This window comes from Athalia rosae, chromosome 2 (assembly GCF_917208135.1).
Source record: "Athalia rosae chromosome 2, iyAthRosa1.1, whole genome shotgun sequence".
Classification (NCBI taxonomy): Eukaryota; Metazoa; Arthropoda; class Insecta; order Hymenoptera; family Athaliidae; genus Athalia; species Athalia rosae.
The window spans coordinates 5083072-5104528 of NC_064027.1; the positions used below are offsets into that span (position 1 = coordinate 5083072).

General features: G+C 44.0%; 2 protein-coding genes across 4 annotated transcripts; one reads left to right on the plus strand and one right to left on the minus strand.

Moving 5' to 3' along the window:
* Window positions 1–1182: 1182 nt before the first annotated feature.
* Window positions 1183–3443, plus strand: LOC105692367 (zinc metalloproteinase nas-13-like). Of its 2 annotated transcripts, none has more exons than XM_012411528.3 (5): window positions 1183–1380; window positions 1465–1824; window positions 2203–2508; window positions 2890–3023; window positions 3266–3443. In XM_012411528.3, exons 2-5 carry the CDS (start codon window positions 1479–1481, stop codon window positions 3419–3421), a joined length of 942 nt encoding a protein of 313 aa, XP_012266951.2. In that variant the 5' UTR covers window positions 1183–1380; window positions 1465–1478; the 3' UTR covers window positions 3422–3443. The 2 variants fall into 2 exon arrangements, with proteins under 2 accessions (XP_012266951.2, XP_012266952.2); XM_012411529.3 differs by having other exon boundaries at window positions 1201–1380; window positions 3314–3443.
* A 2282-nt stretch (window positions 3444–5725) lies between these two features.
* Window positions 5726–19745, minus strand: LOC105692366 (glucose dehydrogenase [FAD, quinone]). Of its 2 annotated transcripts, none has more exons than XM_012411527.3 (7): window positions 19463–19745; window positions 13455–13624; window positions 12020–12263; window positions 10631–10889; window positions 9759–10019; window positions 8975–9205; window positions 5726–7060 (listed from the first exon to the last, which is right to left on the minus strand). In XM_012411527.3, exons 2-7 carry the CDS (start codon window positions 13622–13624, stop codon window positions 6420–6422), a joined length of 1806 nt encoding a protein of 601 aa, XP_012266950.1. In that variant the 5' UTR covers window positions 19463–19745; the 3' UTR covers window positions 5726–6419. The 2 variants fall into 2 exon arrangements, with proteins under 2 accessions (XP_012266950.1, XP_048505155.1); XM_048649198.1 differs by lacking the exon at window positions 19463–19745 and adding an exon at window positions 14160–14204.
* Between the last annotated feature and the right edge of the window lie 1712 nt (window positions 19746–21457).

The window sequence follows — 21457 nt, forward strand, 5'->3', positions numbered from 1 at the left end:
CTGGCCGCTGCTGACTCTTGGTCGTAATAAATTTGAATAAGATAAATTACAATGAGAAAATACGAGCACCCAAAACGAACAAATCAAGTAGAGGAAGCTCGCTGCCGTGACATGACGGTGCAGAAATACAAATTGACTCATCGTTTATTAATATTAATATGTATAATGAATTCGACAATGATACAGCTACAGAAGTGTTGGTCATGATGCATACTCCATCACTTGCTGCATTCTATATGAAAATGCACCAAGGTTTTACACGCTTTCTAACTTTATTAATACTCCATGCAATAGCATAATAATAAAAGGGGATGTCAAAACACACCGTATATCAAATCCCACGATCAAAATGGTCTTTCGGTGTTCTTTGCAAATGAGGTAACATTATTCGGATCTTAAAGTGTCAATATCGATAAGAAACCCGAATTAAAACGAGGTGATTATTATATCATTATTTTTATTCATCAATAATCGACAGGTTCAGCTTCCGACCGGAAATGTTTATGATAATTCTGCGATACGTTGAGGAAGGTTTTCGGAAGCCTACCGCTGGTCTTCCTGTTCTGAAGAATTATGTACCTGTACCAAAAAATAATTCTGCAGTACGGTGTGCAAACTACGCTCCCTGCGGTGTTCAGACCTTCGGATTTCCGATACTCAAATTAAGGTATCGGTTGAAAAATGACTGGTTACGATTTACGAAGAATCTGTTAGGTACCTACGTGCAACGATTCGAGGTTGAGGACCTCGTCAGAATTACCTTCGGGATCGAGTGTACGATTATCTCTGTGTATATACAGATGTATATCGTACAGCCTGTATAATATAAGTTATACTATAGCGTGAGAGGCGACCGCAACCTTGAAGCGATACCTTTGACAGATTTTGCAAGATGATGTCTCACGCGATTAACGAGAAATGTTTGCCCGGCTTGATTTGCATCTGAATGAGCGAGGAAGCTATTCCTGCCCACACTATCTCAATATTAGAATAGTAAAAAAACAACGTGTCCCATGCAGCTTGCTAATCGACAATAATCTGTCTCTTAACGCAATGTCAACTTCCTTAAACGAGTTCCGATCTTCGGCGGACTTCCCCCGCCATGCGGACAGAATAATCATCGACGAATTGCTTCCAGTTATTGTTGTTAGACTTGAGTTTTAAGTAAAAAGTCCTGGCTTCCGGCGCAGCGCCTGTGGTTTATCTTTGTTGGCCCCATTACTTCCGTATTGGGAGTGGGGTTCGCGCTCCCCTGCACGATATAAAGAAGCTAGCTACGGTTCAAATTTCGTCAGTTCTGAACGGTACAGTTCTTGGGGCAGAAACTTGCACTCACAGCAACCCCAGGTCGGCAGTACGATACGAACGAACATCATCAAAGTAATAGAGAAAATTCAATTTATACATTGAAAACTGCGAGTAACACGTCCTAATAATATCTATGATTTTTCTTCACGTGCTCAGGTAGAGCGTAAACGATGGCCATCGAGCGTCAAACCTTCTTCCTAATTGTCATTTTGGCGACATCGTCTGCCTGGCCATTTTTCCGGCGTCGCGATGTCTTCGACAACGCCGTTGACAGCCCCCTAGGAGTTATGGGCCACCTTCGGCACCTGGACGAATTACTTTACGGTTTACCCAACAATGACACCGGACGAAGGGTCGCGGAGTGGCACCCCTCGATGGAAGTCAATCCCGAAGAACTCGGCCCGTACGCAGAGGGTGACATTCTGTTCCCCGCGGCAATGGGGCGGAATGGTTTGAAAACGGAAAGCACACGATGGCCCGGCGGAATCATCCCCTACATGATCAGTCCGATATTCCGTAAGCCTCAATTATTTTAACAAGATGACGGGTAGCGGAAATTCGTGATCGTTGAAAATTCGGTTTATCTTTCTAGAGTTCACTTCGATTCTCATGATCAAGGTAGAGTAGATTCTATGAAACGATCTCTTACTTTCCCGAGGAAACTATATTCCGCTACCGAAAATCCTCCGGGTCCACGTCGCGTTATAATTGGATAAATTTATATCAATCCAAAGAATCGATGCTCGGTATTATACTCGGTCCAAGGACTGTAGCCGTTGATACTCGTTCGCTCTCGATCTCCGCAGGGTCGATGCGTATTTACTCTCGACGGCATTTATGAAGCATATTTCGTCATGAAATTGTTGCACCCGATTCACGAGAATCGATTTTTAGGAGGCGCGGATCTAAGGACGATCAAAGAGGCGATGAACGACTACCACGTAAACACTTGCGTACAATTCGTACCCTACAACGGCGAAGGTAACGACTACATCAGAATCACAGCCGGAAATACCGGATGCTGGAGCAGCGTCGGACGCATCGGAGGACCGCAGGACGTGAATCTCCAGATACCTGGATGCGTCACCAAAAAGGGAACGGTCATTCACGAATTGATGCACGCCGTTGGATTCTTGCACGAGCAAAATAGGTGGGAACGTGACAATCACGTCACTATCAACTGGGGAAACATTCAATCTGGTTCGTATATCCTCTTTAAACTTTTACGCCACGTTTGGGACGGTTCAAAAAATGGAAGTTTCATCAATTCATCCGATCATGACAGCAGACTTTGTATACTTCGAGACACGATGAGTCATTCAAAGCGACGTCTTAGCTTTTTCTAACTACTCTTTTTTCGTTTACGCTCGTGTAAATATCTCGATAGCGTATAAACAGCTGTATGATGTGCTAATTGAATCACTAATGAGTTGTTTATTTGTATAATTAGCCTCATGACTACGTAAAATTATCACAAAAATAAATCACAAACGCCACGCGCTGTCTTATGGCAGGTTCATTCGATTTCACCGACCATCGGTCGTAGGATTTATTAACGGTTTGCTCCGTCGTTCGTTTTAGGGAGAAACAACAATTTTGAAAAAGCTACAAAGGAAACTACCAACGCTTTTGGCGTAGGATATGACTATGGCAGCGTGATGCACTATTCTTCGAACGCTTTTTCCGTCAACGGGAGACCGACTATCGAGCCAAAAGTAAGTAGTTCTACTCCAGACTTTCATTAATGTGGCTCGAAAAGCCACGTATTTAGAACAGGAAAAAATCCGTTTTCAGCGTATATTCGATCAGTAGTCCCGACGAGGAGACCGACTGTTTGAGGGTTTCAAATTTTCTAAAATGTATAATTCGTGTTGGTAGGTCGATCGAAATTCAGAGTTTATTTCTTCGAGTAATATCGAAATTTTGCCACGTATCTTTACATTTCTCACTCCCTCAGGAGCCCGGTGGCCTTTTGGGCCTTGTGGGCGAATTTTTCAATGGTCAGACCAAAGCCGTACTCGGACAGCGTGAAGGATTCAGCAAAAAAGACATACAGAAGATCCGACGTATGTACAAATGCACGAAGAGGAGGAGGAGCTATTACGACTACTGAGCATCCGAAGGAAAGTGATCCCCAAAAAAATAACCCAACTACGCGATTCGAGCTCTGCAAACTGTTCTATTTTAATTTCCGTCGTTGGAAAAGGTGGTTTGCATACCTTTTGTCACGAAAAATTAATCACCATATGTTCGGTGTAAAACTAGTCCGTAGATTACTAAGTATTAGGATAAGTGTATTCGATGGGACTTGAGTGCGACGATCTCGATCTCGATCCTCCGAGAGTTGGATAATCCCATATCAACTCTAGACTTGATATCGCGTCAACGGTTTGAACAGGATTCGGGCATTTATGATAACAGCTTATGATTCTTTCATTACCCCGGAGTGTCACGTGGAATAGAAATCCTCTCGAAGATCGCTGGCGTTTCACATCGTGAATTTTTGAGTGCTTTAAATTTAAGATGATAGTCAATGGAGACGGCTGAGTGGATGTGCAGTCTCGGGTCTCGTCGCCCACGCCTGGAGACTTCGAGCTCCATTGATATAGCGTAAGCCAAAGTACAACATTATGTTGCTTAGTGAGACGTAACAAATGTAAACGTCTCCACACGATATATATACATATATACATAGATATTAAGTGTTTCTGTGCGCATTAGATTCAAAGTGTGATCAAATAAATAGTGTACCACGTGCTTGTATGTATTTGTCGAAATAATTATATTCAGAAAATGAAGCAGAAAAATGTGAAAATTTTTATTCAAAATTCTTTTACCACCACTGAAAATCACGTTCACAACGATTACCAACTATGATCCTCCACTTTATTCCCGATTCACTTATTCTGCAGACGCAAAAGTTATATCGTTCGTTTCGATAATATTTATATATGTATACCCACTGATCGTACGCACTACACACAAGTCATAGCTATCAAAGAGATGATGGATTATAAGTAATTCAGACATTTCGCAATTCGGCTACGACGAATGTAACATTTTCGATGATTACCTCGACCCCGAAGTGCACTCGTTGTCATCAAGGATATGTGACTACCGTCACGTACTTAAGGAGGAAATCAGTCTCTCAAATAATCCATAATCTGTAGTCGAATCCGAGGAGCCTTGAATCGAACAAATCATTAATTTTTTATTCTCACATACCAAGTGATATTATTCTCTTGTAATATTTTTAGTAATCGTTTCAAGACTTTTGAATATTTTATTTATTCCCAATTCGTGATCACTATGATCCTGCGCGATGTAATCTCAGGATATTTGAAAAATTGCACAACTATTCCGCGGCGAGTCCCTTGGTTCCTTTTCAAAGGACTCGACGTACAAGGTAAAAGTCTTTTCGGTGATAATCGAGTCAACAGAATTGCAAATCAGCAGGGACATAAAGCGCAGGAGCCGGTTTGAAGAAAAAATAATAAGGTTGCAGAGCGCATTTCAAGTTCATGCATTTATTTTACACCGAACCGGTTGAGGTGCTCTTGTAGAGTAGCAACATGGTCCGATCTGCAGAAAAATTGGCAATTTGCATGGCTGATTTGATGCTGTGGAGTTTGAAAGCGTCGTCACGTTCCGTCTGAATAATCAAACTTTATCTCATCATTTTTTTTCAATATACTTAAAAAGCGTTGAAACATCAAGTTTGACATTGAGAAACGAATGTATAATACCGTCCGCGATACAGACGTCATTCGCTGCTGGAAATTACGAAGAGGAGGAAAAGAAAAAATCACAAAATCAAACAAACAAAATAATAATTTTCAGGGATAATGTAACAATGACTTTTGAATTTTCGTCGACGATTTTTGTTACCTTCGTGGCATAACGTCATTTCAATGGGCGAATTGCATCGTTACAAACGTCTCGTGTATTCATAAAAAAGATTCTCATCGTAAGATTTTGATATTCTTCATCTGAGATCCGTGGAGACAAAAGAAAAACTAACTCATTAGTCATTTCGATTGAATAATTCATACAAGTGTCATCTATACTCACCCATCCATATTTTATGTAAGGCGAAGCAGGAAGCGCGGTGGAGAAGTATAATATTTATTTTTGATTCTGTTTCTCATTCTTTTTTTTTTTTTTTTAGTCCCGCAAGTCGTACGTTATTAATTTTGAAGATTTGCTTTCTAATTACCTTGAGAGCGTGCGTTTGCGTCTGGGAGTGGCGCAGCATAATGTCTTCGTGAATCAGGACGACATTATATTGAGCATGTCTAAACTGGTGTGATTATACAGTGTAATTGCAGATTCGAAGTATCGACGCGCCGTTACTTTTTCTTAAGACTAATTGATTTCTAACTAAAAAAAATTAAAGAATCGCGCGTAGGCCGTGACGTCTGGATACAATTATGATTTTATTGATCGAGGGATAATCTACTCGCTTTTTTTTTCTTCATTTCTTACTCGATAGTATAGACTACGTTCGGCTGACGTATACGTATGAAATCTTACAGATAGAGGTATATATTAAAATTAAACAATGTTTTATGAAATAATTAATGCGTATATATTATGATATGCTATGTTTGATTGACACCTGCATGCAGTTTCTTCTTTTATCCCTCCCATACGTTGATTATACCACGTGGAAGGGGTCTGTACAAATGTTAGTTAGTCGTACACAACGCTGTAACTAATTATAATAGAACTAAACACTTCGCGTCTACACCTTTCTAAAAACTAGCAACGTTCTAATTTGAAGAATAAAATTTTCCAATTCATTGCAATCAGAGAGTTTCAATCGTCACCCGCCATCGCTGTTCGAAAAATCCTCGTCTCGGTCGAACGGTGAGAAAATAAATAGCGGGGAAATTGGTTGGACACGATTTTTTTCGAAATTATTTCAAAACTTGTAAAATTCTTTCGGAATCCGAACCAATCGAACTTATTTGAACTCTCACAGAACAACTGAAAAGGTTCTTCCACAGGTTTCGATTTTGATCTTTCGTTCTACTGAGTTTTTATGTTTATCTTGTTGTTTTTTTGTTCTCCTAGAATTTTCCTCTACATCCGTCGTTGAAAAATTTCGATCACCCCAACCAGGTTCTCTTTATCATATCGGCAGCCTTCTCGGCGATCATGATCGCCGGACTATTGGTATTGCCGGAAGTGACCTTGGGCATGATGCTGGTGTCGGCTACCCTCACGTTTCTGATGCCCCTGACCCTCAATTCGTTATCGACGACGGCCAAGGGGTCGTTAGCGGGTCCCATTTTGCAGGAACCAGCCTGATGATTTTCCGGAGCTGTGTCGTGTTTCACGGCACATTCCCAGTAGGCGTCGCAGCCGAATTTCAAATGCTCGCAGTTCTTTACGGGCGTTTTGTCCAACTTGAAGCCGTACCTCTTGAGAGCTTCGGTCTCCGACAATTTTATGGCGAATTTGATGCCCTCGACGAGAGTCGCCACGTCCTCGGGTGCAGTTAGGTACTTGGGAAATATCATGGGCTTGGCGAGCGGATCTTTGCTCCTCAGACGCAAGTAACCGCGACTCTTCGGATGCAATAGTGTGGGAATAATGTAGATGCTGCGGTTCGCTCCTTTCTTTTCTCCCACCATACCGGTTTCCGCACAATCCGCCAAGTAACCGCCAAAGATCAGTTGGATATCGGGGTGGTCTTCCCGAGGGTTTGCGTATTTCGTGTTTATCATAGCCGTCGCCTCCGAAATACCTGGAAAATCGTTCGAAAATGTAACGTCGAAAAATGTGTCGTTCGATCGACGAGTCAAATTTAAAACAAATAAAGAATACATGTCGCATCTCGACGATTCTATTTCTCCCTTTTTATTCCGTTTATGGATTACGCTTTTGAACAGAACTGTACGAGATACGATACGATCGGATCAGCGGCGTGCCTCGTATTTCGCGTTTGATGCGAGATCGATCGATTCCATCTTTACATTATACGAGCGGGAACTCGTCTACGTACTCGATGAACGGATAATATGGGAAGATGAATACCGGCGCTGTATGAATGTTGGATGGAAGTTGGAATTCTGCTCGAAAATCAGCCGTGGACGAGATTATTTTCTAAATTCACCGTTCCATCTCCATCGCTGCGAGTTAATTACACGCTCTTAATTATCCGTAAATATGTATGTCGGCGCGTGGATTATATACAAACTGCGCGTTCGATAACAACCGAATTATCGAAAATTAATTAGGAATAGATCGATTACATTCCACCTAATTGCCTAGTACGTAATTAACCTGATAATGACGTTGTATGCGGGGATCGTGTCCCGGAATGTCGATCTTCTTTTTCTCCTTCGAAGATTTCAACGAGAATGAATTTTTCAGTTGAAAAACTCTGAATTACTGGGCTTCGGGGAGGCCCGTTTTCACCCCAACGCTATGAGCGCGTAAATTTATTCCATGTTTTTACGCCCATTATTGCACTGGGCTGAAAACAAAGGGGAGCTGTAATGCAAATAATCTAAGTACGTCACGTCTGAATAAATGCCGTAAGGTTTAACGTGAACCCTGACAAATCCAGATAATCTCTGCCATGCGAATCATGCACGTTTAGAAGGGAACCCAACCGCCCCGAACTGCTGAGCTCTCAAGGAAATTTATAGCCTCGTAGTAAAAACTAAGATGAGACGCTCTTGAAAAAATGCTCGAATTTGAAGACCCTGTCGCTGTCGAAAATCTTCAATCGATGCCGATGTTACGAATAAAATATCGAACAAATATCTCCCGCGAAGGAGCCGACGTTGAACGGAATTTCTATCCACACGAAAGGATGTCTTTTTTTTTCTAAATAATCTAATTTCTGATAATTAAGAATAATGCTTCATTCGCGAGACAATTTTTTCAGGTCGGAGATCCTTGGTGGGATTACGTTAGTTGATTGTTTTTTTTTTTTTTTTTTTTATTTAAATAGCGTTGAGTAATAAAACTGAGAATTCGAGCACATTTTTCGGAACCGGTATGATATTTAGGAATTTACACGGCTAAAAGCGTGCAATTAATACGCATCCTACGCAGTTAATTTATGGTAAATTATATCCAGCCGGAGTTCAGTTTCCTAATTCAAGGACAAGCTTGATCTGACTCATAATTAGAACCTGGGGATCCCCTGTAGGGGTCTATGACGTAAACACGTAGCGATAATTCTGGATCTGTTATGCGAATTTGAAAATAGAAGAAATGTATTACGTCACAGTTAAATTGGATTATAGAATCACGAGTCAGATACAATTGTGCAATTCGCTTTCACCGGTCACGGAATTTCATCTGGATTATCCCCGAGGTTGAGCCGATACCGATAGGCTAAAAAAATGCTGTCCTCAATAAGAATAACGATTGTTACGAGTCATCTAGGGTATCTGTAGGTGAACGATAATTCATCGGTTAAGAATATTCTGAAATTTTGATGCGCGGAATCGTATAAATCATTTTTATTGGCGAATCATTGCTGGTTATGGATAATATATTATCTTGTAATATAGCTAATTATGCAAAATCAAAGCGTATCCAATAAATTATGTCGCCAAATTTTTTTGTCAATTAAAATTCCGATCCGCCATTGTGTTATATTATTTTTTTATTGAAATACTGACATTTATATGTCATAACTTACCGGTGCCAGACATCAGACCGTCTCTGAATAGAAGATATTCCATCGCGGTAGCCCAATTCAGAGGAGTCGTGTCCGTGTCGTTGATCGTAAATCCAACCGAATAGGCAACGTGATTATGCAAATTTTTTCCCACACCTGGCAGGTTGTGGATTACCGGGACACCTACCGATCGTAGTTCCTCCGCCGGACCGATTCCGCTGTTCAATAAAATTTGCGGCGAATTCACCGCGCCTGGAATGAGAAAAGTTGCATTTTCAATTACGTGGAAATCCGTCCGCCCCATTCTTTTGGCCTGATTTCTTCTCGTCGGCGATATCGTCGTTACGAATCGATGAAAATTTAATCAAAAGTTTTTTTTTTTTCTCGAAGGCGCGATTAAAAAAAAAAATATACCGTAACTATATCCATGAATAAAGTCTACGTCACAACGACGAACACCTAAGATTTTTTAGGCTTCGGGGGTCATTGCTAGGCATTCTGAAATTCGTTCCTGTAAGAGTCGTAGAATCTCGAAGAACTTTGTCAGTTTTGACGGACGAGAGAAGAATGCAGAGGAAGAATTTAAAACGGCGTCAGATGGACATACATCACGCACCGTCACTGATCGAAATATTTCCCGAGAAGAGATAACTCGAAAATTACGACCATCTGACGCAAATGTTATCGAAACGCGGGTCATTTTACGTATCACCTGTGGTCCTCCCCCATTGATCCGCGACATGGGGAAGGACACGTACAACGCGATTTTAAAAATTTATTTGTCTATTTTTTCTGGCATCCGTACCTCCACTGACGATGACTTCCTTGTCGACGTTGACTCGGTGCAATTGACCGTTGTAGAGAAATTCAACGCCAACGGCGACTTTGTCGTTGTCAAAGAGTATCCTCGTAACCGTGGAATTGAGCATGACGTGCAGGTTGCGACGGCCGCGTGCTGGTCTCAGAAAGGCACGTGCCGTTGACAGCCTCGAGCCGTTTCTCGACGTTGTTTGAGCAATGGCAAAACCCGTGTGCGAACGTCCGTTCAGGTCACCGACCGGATACCCTAGAAGAAATGGAACGAGAAAATGTCGGACAATTAGCGGCTCGAATCTGCGTGAAATGAAAAAATTAGTGCACTTAAAAAACGGCGCACGGGTGCCACCCGTGTCTCGCGTGGCGCACGGCTGCCACGGAATTTCGAAATTTGTCCGTTCAAGGAAAATCGAATGAACGGAAAAGTGCGAAGGCCGTTAGACTGCAGCGGTATCGTTGCAAAAAAGTTCAATCTGCCGGGGCTGTTGCGGTATATACCTAAGCGATGATTGATGGGTCGATCTGAATTGTGTAATTAGGAATTAAAAAGGAAAGCAACTGGAGCTAAATTTTATAATTCCCAGAACCAAAGGCTGCGAGCGAAAATGAGGAAATCAGAAATCGATTCGATCGAGAACCATTTCAGGACATGGTGCGAGTATACACGTAATTCCCTTGCGATTTTAGAGAGGCGGGAACGGAGCGTTCATTTTGCTATTTTCACCAGAGCTTCGGAGAAATTTCTTTGATCGGGCGAAATTTGGCGATTCGTCTGCAATTTTCTGCAAGATAATTAATCGTTCGTTCGAATATTCCAGATGCGCGAAAGGGAGAAGAACTTTGGGATTACGTTGGACTTACCGAGTTCCTTGCCCGCTTCCATAATGGCGCCGCTCAAGGGCGGATGGTATGGAAATCTAGTGACGGTCAAAGGTCCTCCGGTCGCGTGGTACCCGGAATCCATTTCATCGACCTGCAGATTGTCCTCGCTCCTCATGAAAAATGGAAGAACATCTTCGTAGGACCATCCGGGATTTCCAAGTTTCGCCCAATCGTCGTAGTCCTTGCGAGACCCCCTCATGTACATCATACCGTTCATCACGCTGGTTCCTCCGAGGACCTCAAATATTACAGAATAATTAGCTCAGTTTTTTTTTTGTTTGTTTTATTACATTCGTGAATTCTCCGTTCCCGGTTCATCCTTCTTCGTGAAATTCGCGAAAGCGTTCGCTACCGACGTCGATAAGTAATATCAATGAGATGGATTATTTTCTGATTCGGTTATTGTTTGCCGGCTTTTACCGCGATCTGATCGCGAACAAGAAAAAGTAAAAGAAGAAGAAGAATTTATCGGAACGGCAAACGCGGTCAATAAATTTCATTCTCCTTCGGTCGTTTAGATTCCGATTGGCATTGATCCGAAGTTGTTAACCGATGTATATCTACGTCGGTACCCTGCACCTATTACCGTAGACTCTTTTTGCCGTGATATTATTACGTTACATAACGGAGAGATAGTAGTGTCCATATTACTGCGAAGACTGTAGGTATATAAAAGAATTTAGGAATGAAAGACGTACGATCGTATCGTTGAACCGACTGTACATCGCATACGTTCCAAATTAATGACTCGTTTTACGGTTTCTAAAAATCAAGATAACTAGATTTTGTTTGTTTTTTTTTTCTTTTTTTTCAACATCCTCGACGTTAGCGTCGTCATGCATATTCCGAATCAGCGATACGTATCTTCCGGTGGGCGTGAAATTTTGGTGAAAAATCTTACGATTTCACTTGTAAAGTATCCACTGTACACATAGAACGTACAACGAAAGTGATTCGTTGATTTCCAAAAGGAAATGAAATATAATAAAAAGTAAAAAAAAAATACTCTCCAGACAGCGGTAATTGTATCTATCTCCTTATTTTTTTTCAATTGTTCGGGAGTTTGGCAATATCCCTACAAGTGATATTACCGAATAGAAATTTGCGATTGGCAAACTCACGACGAAATACTTTTTTTTTCATTATCCAAAAAATTTTACACGCCACCCGTTTTCCCGGGAAAATAACGGATTCGCAATTCCGATAGAGGAACATACGCTGCGAAGTGGATAGCTCGTCTTATCCGGAGTGAAAAAAAAAAGTACAGAGGAGGAAATACGTGGGACGCCTAGTCTGGTTCTATCGCAACGACGATCCTTATTGGATTATTGCGATTCATATTCGATTCGTCGCGAAACTCGAACTCACTTTTCCTCTGGGCCAGTAGCATTTCTTCCCCTCTTTATTGAGGCAAGCTTCGTCTTCCGGTTCGGTCGTGTACTGCCAGTCGATGTCGCTGCCGAGAAAATTGAAGAAAAACGAGGGGATCTGAGTACCCGTAGGTTCATCCATTCCTGCCTCCAAAAGTAACACCGAAAAACTTCCTTCCTCCGATAATCTAGCCGCGAGGGTCGCCCCCGCACTTCCGCCCCCTATCACCACGAAATCGTATCTGAAAAATATGCGGAAACGTGAAACCTGGATTCTTCAATTTTTCCAATCGAAGATGAGGTCGGAGGATAAAGAAAATTCGCGAGTCGATTCGAACTTTGGACGATTGCGCAGTTTTGTTCTTTTTAATTTTTCTTTTTTCATGTGTTTCATTATTACTGTCTGTAGAGATTATCTCGTCGTTTGTCGCTCTTCAGAGGTGAGCGATTATCTGGTTTTCGGGATCTGGGTCAGCGGGACAAAAGTCCAGCCCTAAAGCGGTAATGAAAAGTTCATCTATTAGAGTCCAACGATTTTTTTTACGAATCAAATTATCGTGCGATAAAATCCGTAGCGCGGGGCGTTTTCATACCCGCTTATATTTATTAAAATTATTTTATTACCCACTCTTGAGAGCCATAAATTTCATTTTTAAATATCTATTTGCATGTACGTACTTTCTTCTGTAGGATAAAAGTAAGGTGTAGGCTCAAACGAACTTACAATGGCCAACGATAAGTTTGAAAGAGAACGAAAACGAAAGTTCGTACAGTGAGGTTGTTTTCAAAAACCGAAATAGTTTCTCAAAAGAATTATAAAGTATTTAACGCCGCGAAACGCGCTCGTCGCTTCGGACTTTTAAAAAAACTTCTTTCATACGTGCTGCACCCGGAGGAACGTATTATTCCGTCGTGATCTTTTCTTTTGTACGTCGGAGTTGAATTTTTTTTTTTATCTTCAACCGCGACACGTTCCTTCTACGAAAACTAGAAATCCGAGAGAAAAATGAAGAGTTATAATTTTGAAAAAAAAAAAAAAAAACCATCGAAAGCTACCGAAAATTTCAGAAGAAAGTTTAAAGCGCGATAAATCGCTTTTCTCTCCGTAACATGGGGAGACAAAACTTCTCAAAAACGAATTAATTTTTTTCCAACGTCCTTCGTTTTCGAAAATCCGATTCGAACAACGGTTTCGATCGTCACTTATCGTAGGCGATCTGTGAAAATGAAAGTCGATCCAGTTATTATTTATTTCCAGTAGGGTAAGCATCGATGAATTCCGATTTCCCGAAGACTTTGCTGTAGCTATACCCTACCGTTTTTGTCGAAAGAAACCACCATTCTTCCTTGACTTTACGAAGGCCAACTCCGTATCTCCGCATATTCGCGCGATACATCGCTTCGTTAATATACCGTAATCGACGCTCTCTCACCTCGAATCCACGTAATCCCGGGCCACGGGTCGATTGCAGGGGTCCTCGAGGTCGCACTGGCTCCTCAAAAATACCTCGAGGAGGCCCATGAACAGCATGAAACTTGGCCCCCCGCAGGTCGAAGCGAGGGTGGGACCCGCCGCCGTTGTCAACGGGCAGTTGCAACTCATCTGAAAAAAGAACGAGGTAAAAAGAGATTCGAAATTTCGGCCGTTTTTCTCACTCTTCGTTCGGTCGCAACGATTTTTTTTTTCTCTCATCCCCCGTCACCGTGAGCCGCCGCCACCCCCCCTAGTCTTTGCGCGGGTGACGAGACGTTCCGTCCGCGTCTGGTTAACCGGTCATAATTAAAAGCCATAAAGACGGTCGACTTTCGCAATTTTTTTTTCTCCCCCTCATATAGACGCGGGAGTAGACGTATCTACTGTACCGTATATATGTATATATACCTGCGTATGAATATACTTATGTACGCGTACCTCTCGCGGTTCGCGGTCAGTGAACGTAACGGTATTACGATTCTCTCTATATTATACCTCTTGTAATTTCCTCGGATTGCGCCCATCGTACGTACCATAAATATTTACGTAAATACACTGGCGACGGATGTGTGTGTACGTACGTGCGTGCGTGTGCCGCGTACTTTTCACACAGCACTCCGCGACGTCAAAAGCGAGCCGTGGATCTCGGCTAAAGCCGGCTTACCGTGATGTGACCTGAGGCCGTAGGGTTCATTTCGTTACGTATTCTGATATCGTCTCAGGCGAACATTTCACGCAGAATAACCTTCGACGCCCCCAGGAGTTGAGCCGCCGCCGACGACGACGACGAAGAGCATCTCCGCCCGACGACGGCCTGGATACCTCGTAAGTTCGAAGTCGAGATAACGCGGACACCTGATGTACATATAGGTATATGTAACGCGATCGAAGACCGAGTAGTTCCGTGAATTGAAAAGGGATGGAGAAAAAAAGGAAGAGGAACCGCTAATTGATTTTTCATCTCCGAGGTGAATTTTTTAATTCAGAACCAGTCGCGGGACTTGGTCGGATATTATCAGACCCATTCGAATCTCATTAGAATTTGCATTCTCGTTGCGATTGATCGCAAATCGTCGGAGATCGCGATTCGTTGGGATTATAAAGTCGATCACCGGCGGCCCGATGTATAATATTTGTTTATATACGATTGCCGCGCTTGAAAATTTAGTGAAAGTTTCGGATGTGTAAGGTATCGCGCTCGCTCACGGTGTATAATCGGTGACCGCGGTTAGCGTAAATTACGCAATCGAATAAAACAGAAAGAGATGTCAATAAAAGCGGATAAAGCGCTCTTGAATGAACGCCGGGCGAATCAATGGAGTCTCCCTCGTAGCTATACATACATATAATTAAACACTCGGCAATATTTACCGACGTTTACACCCAACACCGCGGAACTCGCTTTTCATTGTTGATATTAAAAGCCGCGCACGTGCGATCGGAAGTTGCAGAATATTGGAAATGACGAACCGACTGTACGCGTCGGCTCCGCGCCGATCACGATTTTTGTCGGAATCACCCCGCGCAACCGGACGTGTCAACGTAACTCTCATTGTTACTTTCGTCAATCGTACCGACGCGTCCCGATTTCGACGTAACTCAGCGCTAATTAAATTTCATCTCCGCGTACTCGACGCCATGTATTTACAATCGGCCGGCGACAATGACCGGGGGGGAGGGGAGGGGCGATACGATATTTCACATACGACGGACTTGCGCCACCGCCGAGGTGACACGTCCGTAGGACGTCCGTTTGTGGATATGAATAATCACGGCAATTATACCGTAATTTCAACGTTCGTATCCAACGACGAAATCAAACGAGGACGGACAAGAAGAGCGAATCCCGTAGAACGTGAAAAGGGGGCGCCGACTTTTGCTGAACGTATATCGCCGTACTCCGGTGTGAAAATGTTGGTATAATAATCGCGACCGGCACGTACAAGGTGGCCGGTTTAATTGTTCGTAACGTACGTATCGCGAGCGGGTCGGTGTCGGTGTATTCATAAAAATCCAAGAAAAGACGCGACTACGTGGAGGCGAATCGGGGAACACGTCGTATGTAATATATATGATACAAGTAGGTATGTACGAGGAAGAGAAAATTAACTGAATATAAAAATCTTACGCAATGATGAGTCGAGCGGCCGGAGTAACGTATCGTTCGCCCCTTTCGAGTGACTCGCGTTTTTTTCAATTCATTCGTTTTTTCCCTCTGCTTTATTATTCCCCGAATAAGAGTCGCCCCGGTGCGACACCGTTCTCGAGTGAATCGAATTCGGTTTTTGTCGAGTCTGTCGAGTCGCTGCCACTTTCCGCACCCTTCTTACGCAGCGCGTGCGACGCGGAGAAAAAAATTTTCGTAGCATTTTCTCCGTTTGCGCTCGTTTCTCGAAGGGGCGATAACCTGGATATCGTTCTTCGGACGCGTAGAGAGCAAACTTCGACTTCCGATCGATTATTTTTCAGGATCACCCTCGAAAGTGTGAACCGTGGCGAATCGCCGAGAAATATCCGAGCCTCCCGGATCGGAGGGTGGTGGCTCTGTTTTATTTATTTATTCATTTGTTTCTTCTCGTTTTCCCAGATCTTTTATTCGCACGTATACAACGCGTCGGAACACGATCGTATACGTATACAGACGTTACGAAATCTGTTACGCTTCTCGGCCGTGCTTTCCTTATTCTCCGGCGATCCGAATTGCGTGCGTTTCCGCGTACGGTGCGTACGTTGTGCCTTTATATTGCCCGCATTGTTTCCGAGATGAGGCGCTACTCGAGTACAGCGAGGATTGCCACGCGATCGTCGAGCGCGTCGTAAACCGATTGTTCGGTGAAAAATCTTGAAGTTGTTTCGCGTTCGCGGTGGTTTAGTTTCAGCGGGCAATAATCGCGATTCGTTGATTGTATCGGCGTCGGTTGTTTGCGGAGGTCCGACCACCTGTTTTCGCGTCTTTGATATCGCGGTTTTATTTCGCTCGTTCGGTTCTCGAGCAAAAAGCAGAGAAAAAAAAAAAAAAACTTTACGCCCAATGGCAGACGCGGTATTTTTTCCTCTCGGGAGCCGAATTTTTGCCAATTTTTCGGAGCTACGTTAAATTTTCCATCGGTAATACTCGTCTCTTGTAGACGAAATGTTGATCGATCGAGGTAGGTACACCGGCGCGGTAGACGTAGCCGCCGCGATTTTTACCACTCACTCTTGCAGAGTCGTACTTTTTATTCCCGTCATTCGAAAGTCTGGGCTCGCGTAACCTTGACTCACAATTTAGATTTACGCGGCGCACAATATAGTCTCCGCGGAGAGAATGCGAGAATCAATATTATCGAAAACACCGCGAGCGAGAGTGCGATCCGGTCGTACCTAATTGTAAGTCTCTCTCTCTCTATCTGGACCCCCGTCATATAATCCCGCGCGGATAAAACGCGAAATAGCCCGAAGGCACGCGCGATCGATCGCCGAGTGCGTCACGTGACTAAAGATTTCGTAATAAATCCCGAGATCTGCACACCGATGGGAGTTCATGGATCGCGTCGTTACGGCGAATTGTATAGTGCAACGTTACGACCGCGCGTAACGGGCCTAATTTCGATCGCCTACAACCAGGACAGTAGGGCGGTTCGGAACAACTTTCTCAAACAAAGCTTTGGACCCGAAAATCTAACGCGGGAGACGCTCGCAATTTTTCCCCTCCGTCGCTGATCGGAATTCATATCTTTCAAACCTCGCGAAGAAATGAATCCGAAATCGAAGGCGACGGCCGGGCGGCTCATCTCCGTTTTACCGGACGCACGTGTGTTCGCTCTTTGATCGATCATTGCCGGGGGGGGGCGGGGGCAAAATCTGCGATCCGAGAGGAGGTGAGATTAAAGAAGCCGCCCGCCGATCGTCTCCAGAGGGGATTCCGGCGCTCGGCGATTCCCGCAAGTCCGGCAGAAGCAACCCCTAGCCCCGCGGGTGTCGTCGAGCGCGGGCTCAGAGGTAAAGTTCCCCGGACAAAGGGCTTCGAAAGGAGACTAAGGGGGACGGGAGCCCGCCGGACGTGTCGAGGATTGATAAAAGCTCGTCCCCGAGGATTGATGTAAAAAAACGCGGAATCGAACGGCGAATTTCGGCGGAATTTCCCTTCCACTCGCTAAAGTTCTTGAACTATGATACGACGAGGGGAGGCAGCGATGCGGACGCGGGTGCATTCGCGGTCTGGCACGGTGCACTCGATTATCTCCCGGGGACCGTTTGTTTCTGAGGGGGATCGCGTACACGAGGAGCGGGTAGCGAGCCGCCGCAGTCGTGCAGTTGCGGTATCAGAATTCCTGGGCCGCGTGCACTCCGCTAACCAGGAAATAAACTTTAACCTTTCGCGAGAGTCGGTGTCGCAATTCCTGAAACATGCGGGTAACACGGCGATTATCGTACCTTGTTGTATCCGTTACCTCGAAAAATCGCACCTCGGATTCTCGAAACCGTCGACGGCGAATTTCGAAGGAGATTTGCTCGATCGTAACGCGCGTAAGGCAGGTAACGCTGTCATGGGATAGAATATATATATTTTTTTTTTTTTTGCCATAAAATTCGAATTAATACAACCGATCGGTATCGCTAGTGCGAACGCCTGGAACAATGACCGTGTACCATTACGCGCGCTTGTTTCAGAACCATCTAAGGAATCGTTGAACGTTCGTCGACGGTGAGAGCCGTTCGAACGGACGTGACTTTTTTTTTTTTCTTCTTCACAAGGGAGATGCGCGCGAGAAAAATTACATTGGAAGAAGAAGAAAAAAAAGAAAACGCGACGCGCGCCGTTTATAATCGCGCTCGAATGTGTCAAGGGAACGACGCCGTTAAAGGAACCTTCCTCTCGATTACCTCGGGTACTTATTCGATTATTTACCGTTGCACGATCGTCTTGAATTTTCGTCGATTCGTTGAGCGATTTTAAGCTTCGGCTGGTTTTTTTATTCTCCCCCAATCGTCGCGAAGGTTTTTGCTCACGAACTGACCTCACCCAATCCGAACGGAGCCGGTAAACGTAGTTCGGAGACCTTGATCCCTGAATCTGCAGATTTATTTCGTCCGATCGGATCATTGGCGGCGATTCGTCGGCGGTCACGGAGCGATCGGTTCCGAAATTGAAAATCGATAATTTTTTTCGTGTAAATCCGAGTCGGGTTCGACGCGTACAACGTTATGGATCACGAGGTGCCCTAAATATTGTTAGGATTTGCGGCAGCTACGGCGGTTAGCGCGGAGGCGATCCTTTCACTTTTTTCCAACCCGTGGAACGACGATCGCTGAATATCCTTCCGTTTTGCAATTTCGGTGGGTTAAAAATGAGCTTAGCTTTTCGAGTCGCAAGAGTCGTGTGAATTAACGAGGTTGCAGTAAAGGATATACCCGAGAAATAAACGAGAAATCGAACCGCTGCTCGTTCGTGTCTCTTTTTTTTATTGATTTATTTTTCACTCTTTTTTTTAACGGCTCTTTAAACGGAGTTCGCGTAAAAATTTTTTTGACAATTAATTTCTAACGGCACAAACGGCCCCAGAAAATATAAAAGAGTTATTACAAGGCGGATGTGAAACTCATTTTATTACACCTGTACTTCGGCAATCAAATATCCACCCCTTTCCCCAATTAACGAGACAAAAATTTAACGTCAAAATTCATTAGAGAGACGCGGAGAAATCAAATAAATTCGAAAGTAGCGCGTTGTCGCTCGCGCGCACGGTTTCAACGATTAATTAAAATCCCCCGCATCGAATGCCGCGTGTCATTGAATTCCGAATCCGCACCTCGTCGTAAATAAAATAACAGTCCCCCGCGCACGATCATCCCCCCGTTACAAAGCGGCGGCGCAACGACCCGTCGGGGTGCAATAAAAAAAAGAAACTAATTAATCGCGATCTAAAAAATCGCCGGGCGATAAAACCGAAGAAAAAAAAAAAAGAGGGGCAAAGACGAACTCACCGTTTATTTTCTTCCTTGAACGAAAGAAACCGGGACGAAACGAATGATAATTTGGGAATATCAACGTCTGTGTTCCTCCCGACTCCTCCGGTAATGAAAAACGGATAAAATCCTCCCCCGGGTGTCGTCGCGGTCACCGCGATTAACTTTTCGCGAAAATAGTCGACCGCGTCCCGGTGTCCTTTCAAGGATATTTTCAGGTGCGGGTGGAACCAGCGTACCAGACGGCGTAGTAACCGACGATCAGCGACAGACTGCACCGTGGCCGCTCTCCGCGGCCGATGTATAATATCCAGGAGAGTCCCGTCACCGGCGTTACCACCACTTCTTGCGACGATATAGTCCTGATGAAAATTTTGCCGCCTCTATTTTCGTTCTCGCCCGAGTTATAAACGTACCTCGTCCTCCGCAGGTGCTTCGCGGACCGTCGAACTGCGAAATTGACGCGGCCCTAGCGATATTCGATTCCGGACGATTGGCGGACGCGCGTCAAAATTTTTCGGATATCGAACGCAACGGCGAAACAGGAGCCCCCGTAGGAGGCGGAAGTCCGCGCCGGACCGCCGGTACGATGTAATTGGGATATTAGTTTTTTTGTTTTTTTTCTTTTGGACTTTTTCAGCCGTACCGCTGGATTCGGAGCGATCGGCGTAATCAGAACGTGGCGGGGTCGCGAGGAGTGACCTTTCGGATCGGATATTTGGCCGCTTTTGTTGTTACCAGTTGTAACGAGCGGGTATCTGTTTATTCGTATCGTCGGTGGTGTTGGCTGCTTCGGGGCCCCGGTGTGCGTTTCACGCGTTACAAATATATTATAGCGCGTACATAACGTAATTATTCATAGGCGCGATTATACTTTATAAGGTGTAAAGCCGCGAGACGAGAGGAAAAATTTTGAATTTTAAACAGAGAAAGGTTTTTTTTATTTCTCCGATCCATTTTTCATACGAAAATTATGCAAGCTGCCAACGCATGCGTTACGATAATTACCGAAATTTATACACTTACCACATACGTATGCGCGGGATGCGTAATGCGAATTATACGAATTATCGCGTTGCGTGATAAATTTCCAAATTTGTTCTACTGCCTTTTCTTCTTTTTTTTTCCTTCTCTTCGAGCGTGTAAAAATAGATTCCCGTAGTCTGAAATTCGACGAAAAAATGAAAGCCCTTGTACGTCGTTGCAGCATCGCATCATCTGTCGGTTCGTTTCACGGTTCGAAAATTCAACGAATTACCTAAAAATCGAAAAACTGAAATCGTTGAGTACAATGCGAGGCATAAACTCGACTCCATTATCGCTATTTATTTTTATTCTTTTTAAATAACGATAACAATTTTCACCTTTTTTCTTCATCAAGACAAATCGCTTCCCGATCTACCGATCGTTTCGGTTCGGTGTTTACAGTCACGTATTAAAATCGCGTGTAAAAATCGTGACCGTGAAGGCTGGTCCATCGGGTGTTGCGAACCGTTATGAAGACTTAGCGTAAACTTATAACGCGTTTTTTCGTTTCTTTGTTTATCGTAGGTACTATTCCTTTGACTCTTAACATTTTGTTACAGAAGCCGATCCCGGCGGGCCGCTGCGCCCCTCTCGTGCAGCTGCAGGAGGGCGGAAAACAGACGACGCGCAACAAGTTGATATCGAACGATTAGGGACACCCGACGAGGGTCGAGATAACGCCCGGAAGAAATTTAGCGGAAGTTAGTTCGTCGCTAATTAAAATTTAACAATCGACGGACAACTGACACAAGGATAAGAAGAGTCAGCGGTTTCCGCATCGATCGTTTCGACCCGTGACCGAATACGGTGCACCGAATCGAAGTCGCAAATGACAAACTGTCGGTTGAAATAAAACCCAACGAAGTCGTCTCGACTTTGTTCGCCTGAAAATGAGGCTCGCGTTGAGCTTGTACGATTTTATCCGAATTGGGATATTAGATGCAACCGTGAATTAAATAGCCGGTAAATTAGAGTCGTAAGTTAGGA

Bases quoted from the DNA above. Each gene is read 5' to 3' on its own strand.
- LOC105692367 (XM_012411528.3), top strand. From the start codon at position 1,479: ATGGCCATCGAGCGTCAAACCTTCTTCCTAATTGTCATTTTGGCGACA. The intron at 1,825-2,202 runs GTAAGCCTCAAT...ATCGATTTTTAG, and splicing joins CATGATCAGTCCGATATTCC to GAGGCGCGGATCTAAGGACG. The intron at 3,024-3,265 runs GTAAGTAGTTCT...TCACTCCCTCAG, and splicing joins GACCGACTATCGAGCCAAAA to GAGCCCGGTGGCCTTTTGGG.
- LOC105692366 (XM_048649198.1), bottom strand. From the start codon at position 14,189: ATGAACCCTACGGCCTCAGGTCACATCACG. The intron at 10,890-12,019 runs GTGAGTTCGAGT...GTAATATTTGAG, and splicing joins GCTACTGGCCCAGAGGAAAA to GTCCTCGGAGGAACCAGCGT. The intron at 10,020-10,630 runs GTAAGTCCAACG...CATTTCTTCTAG, and splicing joins GGAAGCGGGCAAGGAACTCG to GGTATCCGGTCGGTGACCTG.